The sequence below is a fragment of the Triticum urartu genome, chromosome 1A, assembly GCF_056163025.1.
Source record: "Triticum urartu cultivar PI428250 chromosome 1A, HENAU_Tu73, whole genome shotgun sequence".
NCBI classification, from domain to species: Eukaryota; Viridiplantae; Streptophyta; class Magnoliopsida; order Poales; family Poaceae; genus Triticum; species Triticum urartu.
Window position 1 is genome coordinate 525,565,523 of NC_141873.1, and position 19,872 is coordinate 525,585,394.

General features: G+C 45.0%; 3 protein-coding genes across 4 annotated transcripts; 1 reads left to right on the plus strand and 2 right to left on the minus strand.

The window, feature by feature from the left end:
• Nucleotides 1-2,980: 2,980 nt before the first annotated feature.
• Nucleotides 2,981-4,838, minus strand: LOC147992195 (uncharacterized). The gene is made up of 6 exons (XM_087538960.1): nucleotides 4,614-4,838; nucleotides 4,163-4,521; nucleotides 3,994-4,067; nucleotides 3,807-3,910; nucleotides 3,483-3,599; nucleotides 2,981-3,025 (listed from the first exon to the last, which is right to left on the minus strand). Exons 1-6 carry the CDS (start codon nucleotides 4,836-4,838, stop codon nucleotides 2,981-2,983), a joined length of 924 nt encoding a protein of 307 aa, XP_087395086.1.
• Nucleotides 4,839-7,705: 2,867 nt separating this feature from the next.
• LOC125525249 (YebC-like protein) lies at nucleotides 7,706-11,235 on the plus strand. The gene is made up of 7 exons (XM_048690255.2): nucleotides 7,706-7,945; nucleotides 8,030-8,145; nucleotides 8,490-8,551; nucleotides 8,914-9,070; nucleotides 9,555-9,835; nucleotides 10,112-10,232; nucleotides 10,733-11,235. Exons 1-7 carry the CDS (start codon nucleotides 7,849-7,851, stop codon nucleotides 10,823-10,825), a joined length of 927 nt encoding a protein of 308 aa, XP_048546212.1. The 5' UTR covers nucleotides 7,706-7,848; the 3' UTR covers nucleotides 10,826-11,235.
• Nucleotides 11,236-11,430: 195 nt separating this feature from the next.
• Nucleotides 11,431-19,699, minus strand: LOC125525241 (wall-associated receptor kinase 3-like). Of its 2 annotated transcripts, XM_048690246.2 has the most exons (3): nucleotides 18,664-19,699; nucleotides 15,052-15,195; nucleotides 11,431-12,785 (listed from the first exon to the last, which is right to left on the minus strand). In XM_048690246.2, the coding sequence occupies exons 1-3, from the start codon at nucleotides 19,616-19,618 to the stop codon at nucleotides 11,575-11,577; spliced, it is 2,310 nt and encodes a 769-aa protein (XP_048546203.2). In that variant the 5' UTR covers nucleotides 19,619-19,699; the 3' UTR covers nucleotides 11,431-11,574. The 2 variants fall into 2 exon arrangements, with proteins under 2 accessions (XP_048546203.2, XP_087384594.1); XM_087528468.1 differs by lacking the exon at nucleotides 18,664-19,699 and having other exon boundaries at nucleotides 15,044-15,172.
• Nucleotides 19,700-19,872: the final 173 nt, after the last annotated feature.

The following is a 19,872-nucleotide window of genomic DNA, read 5'->3' on the forward strand; positions in this document are numbered from 1 at the left end:
CTCACTCGGAGGCTTAGCTGCGAATCCGTTTCGCCTAAGTTGAAAAAATCCTACCGAGTGATGAGCAAGTCTCTCACTCGGAGGCTTAGCTGCAGTCCGGTACTCGCCTAAGTTAAAAAAATCCTACCGAGTGATGAGAAAGTCTCTCACTCGGGGGCTTAGCTGCAGTCCAGTACTCGCCTAAGTTGAAAAAATCCTACCGAGTGATGAGCAAGTCTCTCACTCGGAGGCTTAGCTGCACTCCAGTACTCGCCTAAGTTGAAAAAAATCCTACCGAGTGATGAGCAAACCTCACACTCGGGGGCTTAGCTGCAGCCCAATGCTCGCCGAAGTTTCAAAAATCCTACCGCGCGATGAGCAAACCTCACACTCGGGGGCTTAGCTGCAGCCCAATGCTCGCCTAAGTTTCAAAAATCCTACCGAGTGATGAGAAAACCTCACACTCGGGGGCTTAGCTGCAGCCCAGTGCTCGCCTAAGTTTCAAAAATCCTACCGAGGGATGAGCAAACCTCACACTCGGGGGCTTAGCTGCAGCCCAATGCTCGCCTAAGTTTCAAATATCCTACCGAGTGATGAGCAAACCTCACACTCGGGGGCTTAGCTGCAGCCCAATTCTCGCCGAAGTTTCAAAAATCCTACCGAGTGATGAGCAAACCTCACACTCGGGGGCTTAGCTGCAGCCCAATGCTCGCCTAAGTTTAAAAACTCCTACCGAGTGATGAGCAAACCTCACACTCGGGGGCTTAGCTATAGCCCAGTGCTCGCCTAAGTTTCAAAAATCCTACCGAGTGATGAGCAAACCTCACACTCGGGGGCTTAGCTGCAGCCCAATGCTCGCCTAAGTTTCAAAAATCCTACCGAGTGATGAGCAAACCTCACACTCGGGGGCTTAGCTACAGCCCAATGCTCGCCTAAGTTTCAAAAATCCTACCGAGTGATGAGCAAACCTCACACTCTGGGGCTTAGCTACAGCCCAGTGCTCGCCTAAGTTTCAAAAATCCTATCGAGTGATGAGCAAACCTCACACTCGGGGGCTTAGCTACAGCCCAATGCTCGCCTAAGTTTCAAAAATCCTACCGAGTGATGAGCAAACCTCACACTCGGGGGCTTAGCTGCAGCCCAATGCTCGCCTAAGTTTCAAAAATCCTACCGAGTGATGAGCAAACCTCACACTCGGGGGCTTAGCTGCAGCCCAGTGCTCGCCTAAGTTTCAAAAATCCTACCAAGTGATGAGAAAACCTCACACTCGGGGAGCTTAGCTGCAGCCCGGTGCTCGCCTAAGTTTAAAAAACCATCCCTATCCGCAAGGACGACGAGGTGCAGGTCGACTGCAATCCTCTCCATGGAGCTATGCTACAAGTACAATGTCGGCTCCATCCCTATCCGCAAGGACGACGAGGTGCAGGTCGACTGCAATCCTCTCCACGAAGCTACGCTACAAGTACAATGTCCGCTCCATCCCTATCCGCAAGGACGACGAGGTGCAGGTCGACTGCAATCCTCTTCACGGAGCTACGCTACAAGTACAATGTCTGCTCCATCCCTATCCGCAAGGACGACGAGGTGCAGGTCAATTGCAATCCTCTCCACGGAGCTACTCTACAAGTACAATGCCCGCTCCATCCCTATCCGAAAGGACGACGAGGTGCAGGTCGACTGCAATCCTCTCTACGGAGCTGCGCTACAAGTACAATGTCCGCTCCATCTCTATCCGCAAGAATGACGAGGTGCAGGCCGACTGCGATATCCTCCTCAGAGTTGCATCTCAAAGAATATTCTGAGTGAAGAATAAGCTCCACTCGAAGATAAATGCAAGCGCATGCAAAAGATAAACCAAGATCAAATAAAATCTCAAAGGTCTCAGGACGAAGACAAAAGTACTCGGGCGTCGAACCCGAAAGAGTTTAACGGTTACAATAACCACTCGGCATACCGAGGCAAATTTAAAGCATGTTTGAGTATCAAGTTGGTTCACTCAGCAGGAGGTGGACTGGCAGGCTCGACGAACTCATCCAAGTCGATCCCGTCTGCGATCCGAGTGGCAGCAGCAATGAAAGTTTCCATGAAGGACTGGAAGTCGTGCCTTTTGTGTTGGCGACCTTGATCGCTGCCAGCTTCTCTTCTCGAGCCTCTCTGCAGTGGACCCTGACCAGCGACAGAGCCACGTCAGCACCACAGCGGGCAGAGGACTTCTTCCATTCCTGCACTCGGCCATGGACCTCATTGAGTCGAGCCATCAGAGACTCGAGATCATTCTGAAGTGTTGCCCTTGGCCAGAGCGATGAGTCAATGCGCGAAACTGCCACCTTCAGACGGGCAAGGTAACTTGTAACACTGGCGACGTGGGATTCCAGTCGAAGCACATTCATAGCAGCCTCGTCGCTGACTGGAGAAAGGATTGGGTCCAATCCCGTCTCGATCTGTCCAGTCTCCTCTTCAAAGTTTTGGCAGAATTCTGCAGTCAAGGAGTTAATGAGTCGACTGGCCAAGACTAACCTACAAACAGTAAAACAGTCGAGTAAAAGAGGATACCTTCGAGCATAAGAAAGAGTTTCTTCACGAGAGCCTTCAAATAAGCTTCCAGATCGTTCCTCCTACGCGTCATGCTTTCCAGCTGGTCGGTCAGAGCCACCTTATCTTTCTTCAGACGAGTCGCCTCTCGATTGGATTCGGTGAGGGACGACTTCAGCTTGTTGATTTCTTCCTCTAGCACGCCGACTGAAGCCAGTTTCTGGTCAGCAAGGGTAGCCTTCTCTTGAGCCTCTTTCTGCGCAGCTGCAAGGTCCGAGTCTTTCTTCTCCAGGGCTAGCCTTATTTTCTCTGCAAAATACACATTTAGATCAAATAGAAGATCGAAGGGATAATTTAAAGGACGATCGACATGAGCAGTCGACAGGCTATTACCTTCCATACCGGCAACGTCATCTTGAGCCTTCTTCAAGTTTTGTTGGGCCAGCTCCAGGTCAAGGTGGAGTTGCCTCTACTTCTCAAACTCGGCGAGCTTGGAAATGAGGGTACAAGATTTCTACAGTAAGTAAAAGACATATCAATCGACGAGATCAAAGATTATTTACTTCCGAGTGAATAAAGCTTCAAGACTAAAAGAAAAGTACTCAGACCCCAGCCGACTGCCAGCAGTCGACTGCAGTCTCGGGGACTACACCCAGTGGGTGCACTTGGCGTGCCCCCACTGGTTTGGATTCCATTCGGCTGGTCCACCCAGACTGAAAAAAAGTGCTTAGACCCCAGCCGACTGCCAGTAGTCGACTGCGGTCTCGGGGACTACACCCAGTGGGTGCACTTAGCATGCCCCCACTGGTTCAGATCTCACTCGACCAGACCGAGTGGAAGAGTGCAAATAATACAGACGAGAAAACACCCAGTGGGTGTACAGATTCAAAGCAGACAATAAGAGATTGTGCGAAGGGAAATATTCAGGTAGCATATCCTAACAAGATAAGTTCAGTCAGAAGTCAACTTACCTGGACATTGGCTCGAAGAGCCGCGCTGGCGTCGTAAGCAGCCTGACTATTGTCGTGCACCGCCTTCATCCGCTCCATCATTACACTAGCCTGACGGATAGCCTCCGCGGCGGCGTCCTACTGGCTTTCCGGAACATGATAGGTGGTGAAGAAGGGGACAGACAGTCCAGACGCAGTAGCTTGGGGCTCCAAGGCATGAGGTTGGATAGCTAAAGAAAGCATTGGTACAGTCGACGGTGCGGGGTGCTCACTCGACACTGGGATGACAAAGGTTACAGAGGCTCTACTCGCATCTTTGGGCCGTTGGACTGTTGGTTCTGTTGCCTGTTCCGACTGAGATATCCTGCCAGCTTTTGTTTTCTTGCTCTTCCTGGGCCTTAGCAGCACGTCCTCGTCGTCATCCGGAAGCTCAATGACATTGGGAGGGGCTGCAAAAAAGTCAGACGACTCCAGATGAGTCACCAGAAGTTAATCGACCATACAATTGTGAACGAGATCACGAGGTTTATACCTGGATTGGAGGTAACCGCATCTTCCATGTCCTCGTCTTCATACTGGCGAGTGGAAGTCCCAGAGGTAGCGGCACTACAAATTTCAGAGTTCAGTCGGTCATGTCTGACGAAATGAATCGACTCAAGTCCAGATTCATACTAAAGCAAGAAATCGAGTCCAACTAATACCCGGAAGTAATGGGGATGGCCACTTTGATCTTCGGCAAGGCCTTTGGCAGTTTAGACGGTGCATCTTTCGGTTGCTTCGATGCCTTTTCGGTCAGTGCTGGAGAAGACGTTCGAGGGCGCTTCGATGACTGCCCAGTCTGCGCGGTCGCCTTGCCGCGGGCACTTGCTGGATCATGAGAAAGCTTGGATCGTTTCTCCCTACGAGGAGGAGAGTCGACCTCTTCTTCATCACTCGGGTCGTCACTGTCCTCGTCTTCCTCGTTGTCAGAGCGCCATTCGCCACTCTCACCTCCACTCGCTTCTCCCTCTGGGTCCTGCTCCTGCTCCCCGTTGGGCATCGAGTACATCTCAGTTCGGGCCTAGAAGACAACAAACAAGACAAGAGGCAGTCGGGTGACAGCAGACAACAACTTGATAAATCAAGAAAACACTCGACCATGTGGAGTCATACCTTGTCAGTCTCGTATGAGTTATTGAGTGGAGGAATCCTCCGAGATCCCCGGGGGTTGTCTTTATTGCCAGTGATACTCTTCAGCCACCCTTCCAACGTAGCATCATCGACCTCCTCTGGATGGATCCGAGTGGTGTTGTCGATGCCCGAATACATCCACATCGGATGGTCACGAGCTTGAAGTGGTTGGATGTGTCGCCTGAGGAAGACCTCCAACAGATCCATACCGGTTACCCCATCACGAACAAATTGAACTACTCGCTCGACCAACACCTTCACTTGCGCCTTCTCCTCTGGGATCACTTTCAAAGCAGAGGGCTTCTCCACTCGGGCCATGGAAAAGGGGGGAAGTCCAGTCGACTGACCTGGGGTCGGCTGGTCCTTGCAGTAGAACCAGGTCGACTGCCACCCTCGAACCGACTCAGGAAGGATCATGGCTGGGAAAGTACTCTTACTCCTCATTTGGATCCCAAGACCCCCGCACATCTGAATCACTTGCGTTCTCTCGTCACTCGGGTTGGCCTTCTTGACCGACTGAGAACGGTAGGTGAATATGTGCTTGAAGAGCCCCCAGTGTGGCCTACAGCCCAGAAAGCTCTCGCACATGGACACAGAAGCAGCAAGATATACGATGGTGTTCGGGGTGAAGTGGTGGAGTTGCGCCCCGGAGAAGTTCAAGAAACCTCGAAAGAAAGGGTGGGGAGGCAAGGAAAACCCACGGTCGACGTGAATAGCGAGGAGGACGCGCTCACCCTCCTATTGTTGCGGCTCGGTCTCGTACCCTGGGAGTCGCGCCGATTCGTGGGGAATCAATCCCCTCTCGACCAGATCGTCGATGTCGTCCTGGCGGATCGTCGAGCGAATCCAGTCGCCCTGGATCCAGCCCGGTGGCAAGCCGACCCTCGAAGAAGATCCACCCCGGCCAGACTTCTTCCCCTTCGCCTTCGTCGCCGCCTTCTTCGCACGCTCCAACGCCACCGTCTTCTCCTTCCCCATGGCAGCGGATCGAGTTCGAACGGAGCAACGACGCCGAGAACGGAGGCAGTTGCGGTGGAGAAAACAGAGGAGGAAGGGGAAGAATGGGAACGCACTGTGCGAAAACCCCCGTCCGACGCCTTATATGAAGTCATTTTCGAGTGGCTGACTCGTGGGCCCAGGCGATCCGATCAAATCCCGCAACAGTCGCGCACGCGATACGTGACAAAAAAGGTGGCGCGGTGATCGAGGCGGTCTGCCTAATCCATCCCGATTAAAGCGGCCTCCTCTGCCTGGCGGGCTTCTCAAAATTCGAATCCCCCGAAATCCGCAGGCAGCAGAACAACCCGTCAGGCGGAGGATTTTCCCCATATCAACACTCGAAGCTTAACAATGAAAGTTCACTCGACAAAACCAAGAATGGATCAAGGCGACTGAACAAGCAGTTGAAGTCATCATGGATGTTCATTCGACCTCTAGACAAGACATTTCCGAAGCGCAAAAGCTGAATCAGAGAGGTTATCAACTCCTTCTCCACTCGAACCCTAAACCATTCGGGGGCTAATGATGAAGATATGTACCTAGGGTAGGGTCATAGGCCTGACCTAGACACCCTCCCCTAGGACGTCACCTTAAAACCAGAAGCATTCGAAGAGGAGTCATCATCCACTCGACCATGAGAACTTCCACTCGGAAGACTTGAAGTCACTCGACTGCAGGGACTGTCACTCGACCACCAAAAGGTCTAAGGCCACTCCAGACCACAACGGTCGGACATCACCTCATAGCTTTAATGGTCATTATGTCTCTTTATTTACTAGCGTTACCAGTAACGTCTCCCCTTTAATGTACCTTAAACCCTTTGTAACGTGGCCGGCTGGGGTCCTGGCGCACTCTATATAAGCCACCCCCTCCACAGGCACAAGGGTTCGCATCTTTTGTAAACACACACACACACACACACACACATAATCCAGTCGACCGCCTCAGAGCACCGAGACGTAGGGCTGTTACTTCTTCCGAGAAGGGCCTGAACTCGTAAAACTCGTGTGTACAACTACTCCATAGCTAAAATCTTGCCTCCTCATACCTACCCCCATTCTACTGTCAGTCTTAGAACCACGACACCCCCCCAAGGCAACTCCTAATTAGAGATATTGCATAGGTCGACCACCCCGACCTCCCCTGCCATCCTAAATCCAGCCAATGAAGCTGCTGGAGGAGGAGGAGGTGAGAGAAGCTAGTGAAAACTAGATGACTCAATTAAAAAAAAGTAAAGAACATGAAAGAAACATTAACGAGAAACACTGATTATAACATAGACGCAAACAAACATCCACACCACCACACTTGCGTGCCCACTTCGCAAACATAAATTTTGGATACAACCAATCTTTTAAAACCCATTTTTTTTGCATCGCTTTTAAAACCCATTAGAAACGTAATATTTCAAGATGATTATAGGTGGAAGATATTTAGAACTTTTTCATATCAACATAATATGTGAAACTTCACCGCGGAACATATTTGGAAAGGTTTGGATTTTATAGAAACAAAGAAGAATGTTGAGATTCACGAAAAGTCGCTAGCTTCTTGGACAAACATATAACCCGTGTCTCAAAGCATGGCTGAGTGCTGCACGTTCCCCTTGCAAAAAAAAGAGTGCCGCGCACGTTCGCGTGTCTCAAAGCATGCATGCCATGTACAGTAAATTTAAAACAAATAAGAAATAAATTTTATTTTTTTGAATTTTTTTAGATGTTTATGTTAGTGTAACAAACGTGTTTGTCAATTTTCATGCAAAACAGGATAGCAGTGATTGATCGGCCAAAAAAACAAAATTAAGTATACCATTTGAAGGAAGCATTTATCGTTCGTTCTCTTTTGCACAGGTCAGCTTGCTTAAGCTTCCCCCTAAAAATTTAAAGGTATTTGAATGTGACAATGAACACATCTATTATTTTTCAAAAAAATAATCTTTGTAAATACATTTTTGACATGCAGGAGCATATTGCGAGCCAAAAACAATAGCCAGAGTGCTGCACGTTACTGTAAAAGGCTTCGGAGGGCGGAAGACCGAAGGTTGATCCGACGACTCAGGGTAGACCGGGACAAATCTCAACCGTGCCTTTCCAATCCCCCGGATCCAGTCTCGCTCCCAGCACAAGTCCTCCCACCCAGCCGCTGCCCGGGGCGGCAATCCGTCGAGCACCAGCCGCGCGCGCGCTCCACTCCGCTGCGCCTGCGGCCGCCGCCGTCCATGGCGTCCGCCGCGCGGGCTCTGGGCGCGCTCCTCCACAGGGCCTCGTCGCTTTCGTCCTCCGCCTCTGCTCTCAGGAGCGCCTCCCTTGTACACAGTAAGCCGCCGACCCTCTGCTTCCCTCGTCCGATCCAGCCCCTTGGATTTTGGTCTTTTTGATTATGTTTTCGGGTGCCATCAGGGAATAGCCCAACTGGTGGCGCCAGCTTGTTCCAGGGGCACGTGGCTAGGCGGAGGATTTGGACGTTCCAGCCGCTCTGTATGGGGCGGCGCTCCTGCAAGATCGCCGGGAGGAAGGTGATCTGTTCTTGGCACGCTCTTTTGTATCATGTCGCAGTAGTTCAGATTCACGGTGAACCCACTGTGCACGTTTTGGTTGTCTCTAGCTTCTACGGGAGTGCATATAAGCGTCCTGTGTTGTACTCTACAAAAGACTGTCATTTTTTAGTTGTCTCTGACTTGGCTCTGATACTAATATTCATGTTCATTGTGCATTGCACAAGGACAGATGTTGACGAGATTAACTGGAACAACATTTGACGCTTGCTAGCTAAATGTAGTTATCTTTTCTCACACAAAAAAGTGCAGTTATCTTTCGCCTCTTAATGCATATTCTTATACCAGCTGTTTCTTTGGCTCAGGGTGCTCAGAATTTGAAAAAGATGAAGCGCAACAGCAAAATCGGAAAAGAAATCGTTGCTGCGTAGGTGTTACGGTCCCTGTGAGCTTGTATTGCCTAAAATTATCTTTGCCGCAGCCTGTTTTTTTTTTTTGATCCACGAACTTGCCTATAATTTCCCAATATGTCTACTAACATGTCCTTGTTGAGTAGCATAATGTGTTTTAATTGTGGATATCTTGTTAGGGTATATTGCCATTGCCTGTTGTGATTGGTCATTACCTCTATATTACCCATTGAATGTTACTAGTCCCTTAAAGATGAGCTTTCATATCCTTTTGACCATAAAATCTTAAAAGTATATTTGAAATGGCATGACAAGATCAGGCATTATAATATATTTTAATTAATTTGGCCCCTTATATATTCATATGGATATCATGCAGCATCAAGAAGGGTGGTCCAAGTCCTTCGTCCAACACAGCTTTAGCAGCGATACTAGAGAAAGTAAGAGAGCTTGATGTCCCCAAGGAAGTTGTTGAGCGTAACATCAAAAGAGCTTCAGAAAAGGGTCAAGATACTTACACAGAAAAGATTTATGAGGTACAATTATCTATCACTTGTTTAATATGGACCTTATCATCAGGTTCTCATTTGGCAGTATGATATATGAAATTGTTAGAAAGTGTGCCTATCTCATTTTGTTGGGGAAATGGATTTACAACCTTACCACCTACTCCCTCCGTTCCTAAATATAAGTCTTTTTTAGAGATTCCACTACAGACTACATACGGAGTAAAATGAGTGAATCCAAACTCTAAAACATGTCTATATACATCCGTATGTAGTCCTTAGTAGAATGTCTAGAAAGACTTATATTTAGGAACAGAGGGAGTAGGTTTTAACCCTCATGGACCCAATTTTGGGTTCCTACTTCTACAGTTTTCTTCCAAAATAAATGAATATATGATGTTGGTAGGCAATACTATTAAAAGATCTCAGGTAAATTGTGTTCAGGAGTAAATAAGTATGCAGGTCATATTTTGAATCTTGCGAAAGTTTTTAAGTGCCTGAAACATTTCAACAGGTCTATGGTTTTGGTGGAGTAGGTATGGTCGTTGAGGTCCTTACAGACAAAATTACAAGATCTATTGCGGATATTAGAAATGTTGTAAAAGACTGTGGAGCAAAATTGGCTGATCCTGGATCTGTTACATTCAGATTCAGACAAGCTCGAGTGGTTAACATAAAAGTTACAGATGCCGATAAGGACCAACTACTCTCTGTTGCTTTGGATGCTGGCGCCGATGATGTTATTGAACCAAATTTTGATGATGAAGATGACTCTGAAGAAGAGGTTCTAGAGAGGTACCCTACTGATATCAACTAGAAATGTTACGCGCCGACCCAGTGGATTTGATCTTCATTTTTGTAGTATCTTACAACTGGTAAATTAACACAAGTTAGATACTGTCTGCTGTTGTCACTTTCATAAAACACTGTATGGCATGCAGAGAAGTTATGTTTAATGTCAGAGACCTGCATGTGATATTCCTGGTGCTTTTCTTTCTAGTTCACTACATTTAGCCACAGATATCTCTTCAGAGCACAGACTGCTCTTACAATTGCTCTCTTTCCTTCCAGGTTTTACAAGATAGTTACTACATCTGAAAACTATCCTGTTGTGCTATCAAAGCTACAAGAGGAAGGGCTGAAATTTGAAACGGATAACGGTTATGAACTGCTGCCTCTCAATCCGATTGAGGTATTTGGTTTTCCTTTTATCGTAGTCAAGTCTGCACGAGTTGAAAATTAATGAACACATGCTACCACATATTTCTCTGAAACCTTAATCCTCTATGCATATATTCGAGAAATTGATATATTGCTAGAGTTGGATGGTTTATTTATGATGTACTATGTATGCTGCCAAGCTCCAAATAATGCAGCTGTTGTCCTATTGATGTTGGTTGAATTAAGTTCACAATATCAGACAATTTACATAGGAAGCGGGACTACTGCATCTTCATGAGTTGCTCCTATCATTGGCAGGATGTGATAAAATTAGGATTGGACACTTTAGGTTTACCTTATCGTCCAGTCGAGTTTCAGTATAGCATACCCGAATGAGATAAAACATGCCTGAAAGCAACTCATAGATCGTTGCATCATGCTATCCACATTAGCAACATTAAATTGTCATGTATTCAACGACTATATATAGAAATAGATCTGACAGTACCCATTTTCACTTTTTTATCACAGGTGGATGACGAGGCCATGGAACTTAACAAGGACCTTGTATTGAAGTTGCTTGAATTGGATGATGTTGATGCTGTCTACACAGACCAGAAGTGAGCCAATTTGGAACCCACAGGCTCTCTCAGCTCTCAAGACGCTGCTCGATGACTCCATTTGGGTAGGGCTTGTTTTCAACTTCGTGTCCATTTAGGATTTCTTATCAGCACTGTTTGCGCCGATTACGAAGCCTGCACTCGTATCATCAGCTTCAAGTGTCCAAAATGAAAATTGGTGAACGCAGCAGTTTCCTTTTGGGGGTACTTTTCCCCACATTCTGCCGTCTCATACTCAGAGTTTTTTTACCTTACGTTTGTTGTCCCTGATCTCTTCACCTTGTCCGTGTCTCAGTGAGCTGCTAGACGCTGCTCATATAACGAATGTTGTAGCTGCATCTTTTCATGTGATTGTAAGCAATACAAGTAAAACTGACCTATGCATGGACTTTGGAGTCTGTTTTTTTCTTCCTATATTTTGTGTGTGTGTTGGTGTTGGTTGTGTGCATCGTAATCATACAGAGATGGGTTATGTACTCATGATGTTTGTATTTCCTTTTTTTTTGACAAGGATGATGTTTGTAATGCCTTTGTTGCATTATCGGTCAATAAAAATTGGCCTTTATCAAAAAATGCATGTGTAGCTAGGTAGCTATCCAGCGGGCCAAAATCAGAAGTATGACAACTGTATATTATCATAAAAGAAAAAGCGACAGTAACAGAGGTTCTAGTCTAGAACAGCACACATAAATACAATTATACAAGTGAGTAATCCTTATATTTTGCGATGCATGTGGTACAAAGCTGGCGTCTCTACCGAGGGTACCTTGCAGACATCAATATTTCTTCCTCCATGCTGTATCTTCTGCTGCATTCCGGCGGGCTTTTTCTTTCTTTTTCCAGCGAACAATTCATCATAGTAATGTCATTCTCCGAAAATTTCTCAACTTCCACGTTGTTTTGGACAAATTTCTTGGATACAATAAGGCCTTCGAGTGTATGTTCCACCTGTCGCATTGTAGGCCGGTCCTCAGCATTTAACTTTATACATGATGCTGCAAGTATGGAGAGTTGATGAACTTCTTTGCCTCCCTCCTCTATGACCTGCGGATCTAGTATTTGGACCAACATTTGATCAGCAAGCAACTTGACAAAATGGGAAACAAGACCATCTCCATCAAGGAAGAAATATGAAAATGGTTTCTTCCTTGTTAGCAGTTCAACGAGAATGACACCAAAGCTATACACATCACTTTTCTCTGTGAGGCGGCCTGTGTAGAAGTACATAGGATCCAAGTATCCAATTGTTCCTTGAACCATTGTTGTTAATCCCGTTTTATCCGTTGGAATGTATCTTGAAGCTCCAAAGTCTGACACCTTCGATGTCATAGATTCATTCAGAAGTATGTTACTAGACTTGATATCTCTATGGATAATTGGGATTGAAACTGACGAGTGAAGATAGGCAAGAGCACTTGCAATTTCAGTTGCAATCCTGAACCTAGTTAACCACGAAAGGGATTTTGGCCCTTCAACATGGAGATGGTCATAGAGGGTTCCATTAGAAACAAACTCATAAACCAACAATGGTACCTCTGTCTCTAGGCAACATCCAATAAGCTTCACTACATTCCTGTGATTGATCTGTGAGAGGATGGCCACCTCATTTATGAACTCATCTATCTCTTTCTGGACTGTGATCTTTGATTTCTTGATGGCCACAACGTGTAGGTCCGACAAGATCCCTTTGTAGACTGTACCATGGCCTCCACCGCCAAGCTCACGTGCTTTGTCAAAGTTGTTTGTTGCCTTTGCAAGTTCATCTATGGGAATGATCATCCTTTCTGCGATGTCTATCCTTGGGGACACTAATTGTTGCAACAACTGCCCACGATTTTGCTTGAAAAACTTTTGTTTCAAAAGTATTTGTCTCTTATGTTTAAACCTTTGGGCCACAAAGATTGTCGCGAGAACCAAAAGCATAAATCCTACTGCACTGCCAACTCCTATACCGATGCTTGTTCCTGTATATGTGTGGGTTAATATTAGTATTACTCTCAACACCGAGAACTCGAAATCAACATCAACATCTTTAGAAGGAAATACATGAAATGAAATAAGCTTAGCGAGTACAACCATGACCTTTTAAGTGACATACACGGTGTATGCAGTGAACCAGATCCCGAGAAACTAAAAAATTATGCTCTAGCCTACAAGGAATTTGTATATATTTCCCTAATATTTGTAGATTTGATTGCAATACTTGCGTGTAGTGTGCAGCAAGAATAAAAACCTTACCCACCTAATCTGAGCCTCAAATAAAAAAGAATATTCATGACTGTAAGCTCATATAGTTAAAATATATATGTAACAAAAGTACTTTATATTAGAGCACGTACAAAGACAGTGTTTTAACTGATGGAATCAATAGGGTGCAATGAGCAGGGCTATAAATCAATATTTATTAGAAATTCTTATTTTGGGTAGCAAGGGCTTCCCTATATACTCCAAACCTTTTCTCATTAAGTTTGAGACTATATACCGAAGTTTCATATATGAAGCAAAATTTTAATAAGTTCCTTGTTCTTTTAAAAAAAATCTGCCCTACAAGGTTTTATTCGTTGGTTAAAAGGTGTGAGAAAATGTAGTTTTATGGGATTATTCCTGATGACATTGGATTTTAAAATTTATGCAATTTTTCCCAACATGACAATAACATTTGTTTTGAAATTCAAGAGGAGAATATATTCGCGTTGTAAAAAGGTCTTGTTTCTCACATGATACACATGTGCTTATAAGGAGACATGCTTAATTAAGTTCACAACATGTGCTTTAAGGTGTGCTAACAAGGAAAATGAGTATACCTAACCACCAAATTACATTACAGAGATTAACTATTATGCATATGATTAATGATGTGGCAATATTGCCTCTCTTTATTTTAGACACCCATGATTAATCGTCTTCATTGTGCATGCCCTTAAGGTGTAAGACCACTAGCTGTTGAAATATGAGATGGGCCTAGAGCCCATATGACAATTTCAGATTTGATCTCTAAGGGCCCATGTAGGTGGCATGACAAGGTGGTGGGAAGTTTAGTCCCACCCCGAAAGTGGAAGGAGAGTTGGAGTGGTTTATAAGGGATCCTCTTCCTCATGCTATTGGAGCTTGAGAAGAGATGAGGCCCTCGCGCACTCCTTCGCTCGCCTCGGCGCGGGCAGGATTGAGCCGAGCCGAGCTCACTCCTATGCGCTTCTTTTTGCCGGACAGGAACGGAGAGTCTTTGACAGGTTGGACGTGGGTTCAGCCCACGTCTCTCGACGCTGTGGGACACTGCCAACCCTAGACGCCACGAAACAGAACGCATCTCCGCCTCCACGCCCACGTCGTTCCTCTGCTGCTGCCGCCGCCGGCGACTCCGTCCCGTTCACCGCGTACACGGTTGACGGGAGAGCAGGCCTTCGAAACCCGCTTCTCCGGATCCTGTACGGGAGAGGGGCGATTAGGTTTTTGGGTAGCGATTACGCGACTGCTCGCTTCTGTTCATCTACGTCTGCATCACCTTCGTCATCACCATGTCGACCGACGCCGACCGTGCCGCCGCTGAGAAGGCCGAGGCCGCCGAGGATGCCGCGGCTGCTGCCACCGCCACCACCGCCGCGTGGCCGATTGGAGGGTATACATCGTTTATCCTTCTCGTGTTTCTTTCTGTTGTAGCAGTACTAGCGATATGCGTAGATGTTTCTACTATATGCGTAGTACATGCTCTGTTAGATCGTAATCAATATGTTATCAATGTTGTCCATGTCATGCTCATGATTTATTCATGAATTAATTTAATCAAAAAACTTCCTATTTTCTTATCACTAGCTTCGTGCGCCACTCAGCCAGGTAATGTAAGAGTTGATGCAAAATGTAATTTCCTTAGTAACATTTTCATAGAAGTATCCCTTAATATATCGTGGAAGATTAGCCTCACAACTAGTTATGTTTGTCTATGTGTTATGGAGACAAGTTAAATGCATAAAAAAGATATATGTTTATCTATTTCATAAGAATCTATTTTAATAATCTAGACCCTCGTTATGTATGTAAATTCTTGTAACCCTATTTTAATATGCTATTATATACATTGACATGCCCCTAGTGTATTTTGTACAAAAATATCAAATACCTAAAAGGACTAATGGTCAAATGAAACAATAAATGTGTATTGTGCAACCAATGATGAAATACTAAATTATCTAAAGCTACCAATGAAGTTGAAGAAGTTGAAACATACATACTAACCTGTAGCCGCTGACTTGATGCAACCATCCTTGATGGTGTAGTTGCCGTGGGTTCCTTGTGGGCATTGACATTTGTACCCTCCAATTGTGTTGATGCATTTGCCGAAGCACCCATAGTCATGTGGCTGCTCACACTCATTGACATCTATGAAAAAATATATATTATTTAGTACATCATAAAGACCTTCCTGAAAACATACAAGCGCTGGTTTGTGGGAACTTGCATTACTGATTGATCAATTTATAACAATATAACTAGCGCTCATTTGTTTTAACTTGGATCTCCGAAAAATATTGAATCCAGATTACATCTTTTAAAAAATGATTTGTAGTTTGAATTTGGATGTGGACGGTATAATTTTCTTATTCTCCAACAAAACATTCTCATTTCCCTTTTTATACCATAAAAATGATGAATTGTTACAATGGCATTTAGTGAAAAACTCCCCCCTTTCCATGAAACTTCTGTTAGATCAGTGCTAGAATGCTTCAGTTAACTACAACTGCGCAAATACCTGACACTCGACTAGTTAGTTTGACAGTTTGCCTTCTCCATCTATTATATACGAGTACTTTTCTTTGATGTATGGCATTACAACCTAGTCAAAAGTGTAGCGTGAGTACCCATTGGGCATTGGCACTAAATTAAGAGGTTGGGCAGCACACAACTTGGGTACGGTGGCGATAAGTCACTCTGTCAAAGTAATATTGTGTCGACTTCCTTAAAGTAGAATGTGAGATGGTCAAATCTGGCTTCAATTGTGTTTAATTGTGCTTCAATTGTGCCTAGTTAGGTTTTCTAATTGTGCTTCAATGGGTGCCGCGGACCGGGCACTCCCACGCATGGATTTATTTTCCATTGTTGTTGTCGAGCTGCACACTATTAAGAACCATGGTCACGATCAACAGGTAGAGAGAAGAGGATGGAGACGTTTGTTCGTTTGATTTTTTCAAACCCATGCTTCATCATTTTCTGGTTTCTCTTGGGACCGATTGTTTTCGACCTTGGGGATTAGTTTTATTGAACTATAGTGTTTTTTTGGTTTTTTCTCAGTTTGGTGCAATTTTATTTTATTTTACTATTTCTCTATTTTTTGTCCTCCTTTTATTTTTACTATTTTAAATAATAATAATAATAATTTTCATTTTATTTTATTTGTATGCTTTGTGTGTGTGTTTGTGTGTAATTTTACTTTTTATGTGTTCTTACTTTTCTCTGTGTATTAAAAAATATGTATTTTAGAAAAGAATCATCATGTACATTTTTTATAAATGTTCATAATGTATTTGAAAAATATAAATGTATATGTAAAAAATCGTGTGCATTTCAAAAATATTCATAATGTACACAAAATGTTTATCGTGTATTTAAAAGTCTCCATCATATATTTATAAAATGTTTACCATGTATTTATAAAACTTCGACATGTAGTTTTTAGAATAGTTTGGATTGCAACTTCAACATGTATTTGGAAAACGTTTCTCATGTATTTCAAAAAAGATAGCCGAAATTTAAAAAAATGTCCATCGCGTATTTACAAAAATGCAACCACTTTCTTGTTTCTTTTCCCTCTCTTTTTGTTCCTTATTTTCATTATTTTATTTTCTGTCTTTCCTTTTACTGTTCCGTTCTTATTTCTTCTTCATGATGCATTTGAAATGAACATCTTGCATTCAAAAGATATTCTTGTTGAATTCGAAAAAGATTCATCATGTATTTATAAATTACTCCTTGTGTATTAATAATTCTTATTGCATATTAAATGTGTCCATCGTCTAATTTAAAATGACCTTCATTCATTTATAAAACGTTCATCCTGTATCTTAAAAGTTCATATGTAAATTAATGTTTCATATTTAAAAAATGTTCATCTTGCAGCAAAAAATGTTCACTTTGTATTTTAAAAAAAACACCCCATATTTTAATTTTTTATCATGTGTTTAAAAATCAATGTGTATTTAGAAATTATTTATTGTGTATTTCAAAATTGGGAACTGAGTTTTTTTTGTGTGTGTATTTTATAAAGGTAAAAAGGGAAAAGAGAAAAGGAAAGAAAATGCCGACAATAGTGTGCAGCTCCTACAGAAGACGTGCCTCGCGTTGTTGGGAGATTGTATGAATTCCATTTTCTAGCTGAAGGTCACACACACATCTGAATCATTTTTAATATTCATCTATACAAGGCAGTTCTATTAGCACCGGGTGACAAACATACTTTGAGAAACAAAACATGCAGCCAATCCTGTGACTTTGTGAGGCTGCTAGTTCAGGTTCACCGATCGGAGTGCTGACTTATCGGTTCATTCGCAGTAATAACCGGGATATTTAAGATACTTTCAAAAACTGACCCAGATCAAATGAGTACACATAATATTGTATTTAATCCATTAATAAACCTTAAAGTGTTGATAGGGTCATTTAGTTGTATCATCTCTTATCGACTTACCAAATGAAATTATGTTTTCATGACAAGTCAATAAATACTTATTAAATAAGTGTTTATCAGATAAAATGTATTTTTTTATACAATTATAGACAGATAAATCATGGTTTAATTCAATATTATATTTATACCTAAATACAATGCACCGAGAATTATCAGGTAAGTGAGAAATAGCGGCTCCTTGTTTCCCCCCAAAATTGGTAGACATACGCACCTCACTTTGAAGATGCACACCCAACAAAGTCCGATTAAAAACAACCACAACATCCCTTAGGTGTAGCAAAACTCGTTTCCCCTGGTCCACCACCCAAGAAATGCTACATCGATGAAAAATTGCTTAACGTTTACGGGCTGGTGTTGAATTGGCATGTTTTGATTGGATTAGGGGGTGACGTGGCCCGCCAGGGTGAAAATCAAGGAGGGTGGGTGTGTGTGTGTGTGGGGGGGGGGGGGGGGTGTGGGGGGGGGGGGGGGGGGAGGGTGAAGAGAATTTAAGGAAAGGCCCATAACACTCAGTAAAAGGCCTGTGCATGTATCATTTTTGGCACCACCACACGCTTGATTCTGTTAAAATTGTTATTTTAGCTGTCATAAACTTGTTATTACTGCAATAGAGAATCTCATATATTATTAGTACTGTTTTATTTAAACCCATTTGAGATGGTTTCCACTACCTCTGGCTGGATAAACTTGTCATTCCGACCGATAACTATCCAACTGCCAATAGAACGTACTCGTACTCGTGTCTAATACATCCTTATCTAGACAACTAAGACAAGTAACTCCGTTCCCAAATATAAGTCTTTTAGAGATTCCAATGCAGACTACATACAAAGCAAAATGAGTAAATCTACACTCTAAAATATGTCTATATACATCTGTATATAGTCCTTACTGAAATCTCTAAAATGGTCTTATATTTAAGAAGTGTAATATGAATCAGAGGGAGTACTATCTACTAATCTACTGATATAAGTATAGATAGAGAAAATTAAGGTCAACAGAATATAGTCTTATTTTACGCAACGAGGTGGTAGGTGAACTGTCCCTGGTTCATTTTCCTGCGAGGCACATGCGCGTTCCATGAATTGCGGCCTATTGTACGAGGTAGACGTTGAATCCAAAAGGTTTAGAAATTATAGGTGATGTGCACGCAGCTACAGACTAACCTTGGCACCCATGGGTGAGGTAGGGGTTCCCGTCGTAGCCGCCGTGACACTGGCACGTATAGCCAAGGTTTCCGACTGCGCACACGCTGTGGTCGCTCTTGCAGAGCCTGCGGTGCGCGTCGTCGGAGCAAGCGGTGGACGTGTTGGCCGTCAAGGTCGGCAGCGGTGGGAGCCCCTGCTTGACGCCCCACAGGAGGACGAAGGGAACCTCCAGCGCCGCCTCCGACGGGCTCTGCTTCACGCTGAGCAGCTCGTCGGCCAGCGGCCTCCGGTCGAACCACCCCTCCTCCGCCACGAACACGTAGGTGGGCAGGAACGTCAGCGCCTCGCTGTGGTTCCCGGCGTCCAGCCACCGGAGGTGCACCCCGGTGGGCGAGCTGTGGTAGTTGATGGGCGCCTGGCAGCACGCCATGCCGGAGCAGTACTTGCCGGCCAGCTGGCCGACGCTGTCCACCTTCTTGTTGCGGAAGGAGCAGAAGGAGGCGCAGCCGCTGATGATGCCCGATCTTCCCGGCCCCACGCCGAGGTCCTCCACCAGCGTCGCCAGCAGGTTGCAGCCGGAGAGCACGAGCTCGTTGCCGTTGGACAGCATGTACCCGGCGTCCACGAAGCCGCCGCCGAAGGAGACGTTGCGGTCGGAGGTGACGCTGGCGCTGTCGACGATGGAGCCCGCGCGCACCACGCGGACGGTGGCGTTCCGGAGGGAGATGGCGGCGACCCGGAGCGCGCCGTCGCCGAGGAGCAGCCTCGGGGGCAGCGGGCCGCTCGTGTCGCAGGTGAGGTTGAGCCCCGGCCAGTGGCAGCGCGGCGGCCCGAAGCCGAAGGGGTACGGCACGCTCACGTCCCCGCAGCTGGTGGCGCAGCCGGCCAGCCCTATCGGCGGCGCTGGAGTCTCTGCCGTGGCCGCGGCCGCGATCGCTAACACGAGCACTGCCGCCGCTGAGGCTATGGCCATCGAGCTAGTGTTCTTCTCTTACCTACTGCTTATTACTTCCCCAGTACTCGGTCATGCCTCATGCCAGTACTGATCTACTCCCGGTATTTCAAGGCTGAAGTGATAGTGCTAGCGAGAGACTATGCACGGCAAGTCAACCTTGCGCGTCAAGAGTGATAAGTAGAGGAATTTTGTTTCATATTAAATCACGCAAGTTCCCGGAATATCAGAATTAGGCACGTCATGCTGCTTTCGTAAGAAGTTACCTAACCCCG

Bases quoted from the DNA above. Each gene is read 5' to 3' on its own strand.
- LOC147992195 (XM_087538960.1), bottom strand. From the start codon at position 4,838: ATGGATCTGTTGGAGGTCTTCCTCAGGCGACACATCCAACCACTTCAA. The intron at 4,068-4,162 runs GTATTAGTTGGA...TGAAATTTGTAG, and splicing joins GCCATCCCCATTACTTCCGG to TGCCGCTACCTCTGGGACTT. The intron at 3,600-3,806 runs GCAACAGAACCA...GAAAGCCAGTAG, and splicing joins GGATATCTCAGTCGGAACAG to GACGCCGCCGCGGAGGCTAT.
- LOC125525249 (XM_048690255.2), top strand. From the start codon at position 7,849: ATGGCGTCCGCCGCGCGGGCTCTGGGCGCGCTCCTCCACAGGGCCTCG. The intron at 8,146-8,489 runs GTGATCTGTTCT...TCTTTGGCTCAG, and splicing joins GCAAGATCGCCGGGAGGAAG to GGTGCTCAGAATTTGAAAAA. The intron at 8,552-8,913 runs GTAGGTGTTACG...GATATCATGCAG, and splicing joins GGAAAAGAAATCGTTGCTGC to CATCAAGAAGGGTGGTCCAA.
- LOC125525241 (XM_048690246.2), bottom strand. From the start codon at position 19,618: ATGGCCATAGCCTCAGCGGCGGCAGTGCTCGTGTTAGCGATCGCGGCC. The intron at 15,196-18,663 runs GTTAGTCTGTAG...ATTTTTTCATAG, and splicing joins CCTCACCCATGGGTGCCAAG to ATGTCAATGAGTGTGAGCAG. The intron at 12,786-15,051 runs GTTAGTATGTAT...ACACATATACAG, and splicing joins CATCAAGTCAGCGGCTACAG to GAACAAGCATCGGTATAGGA.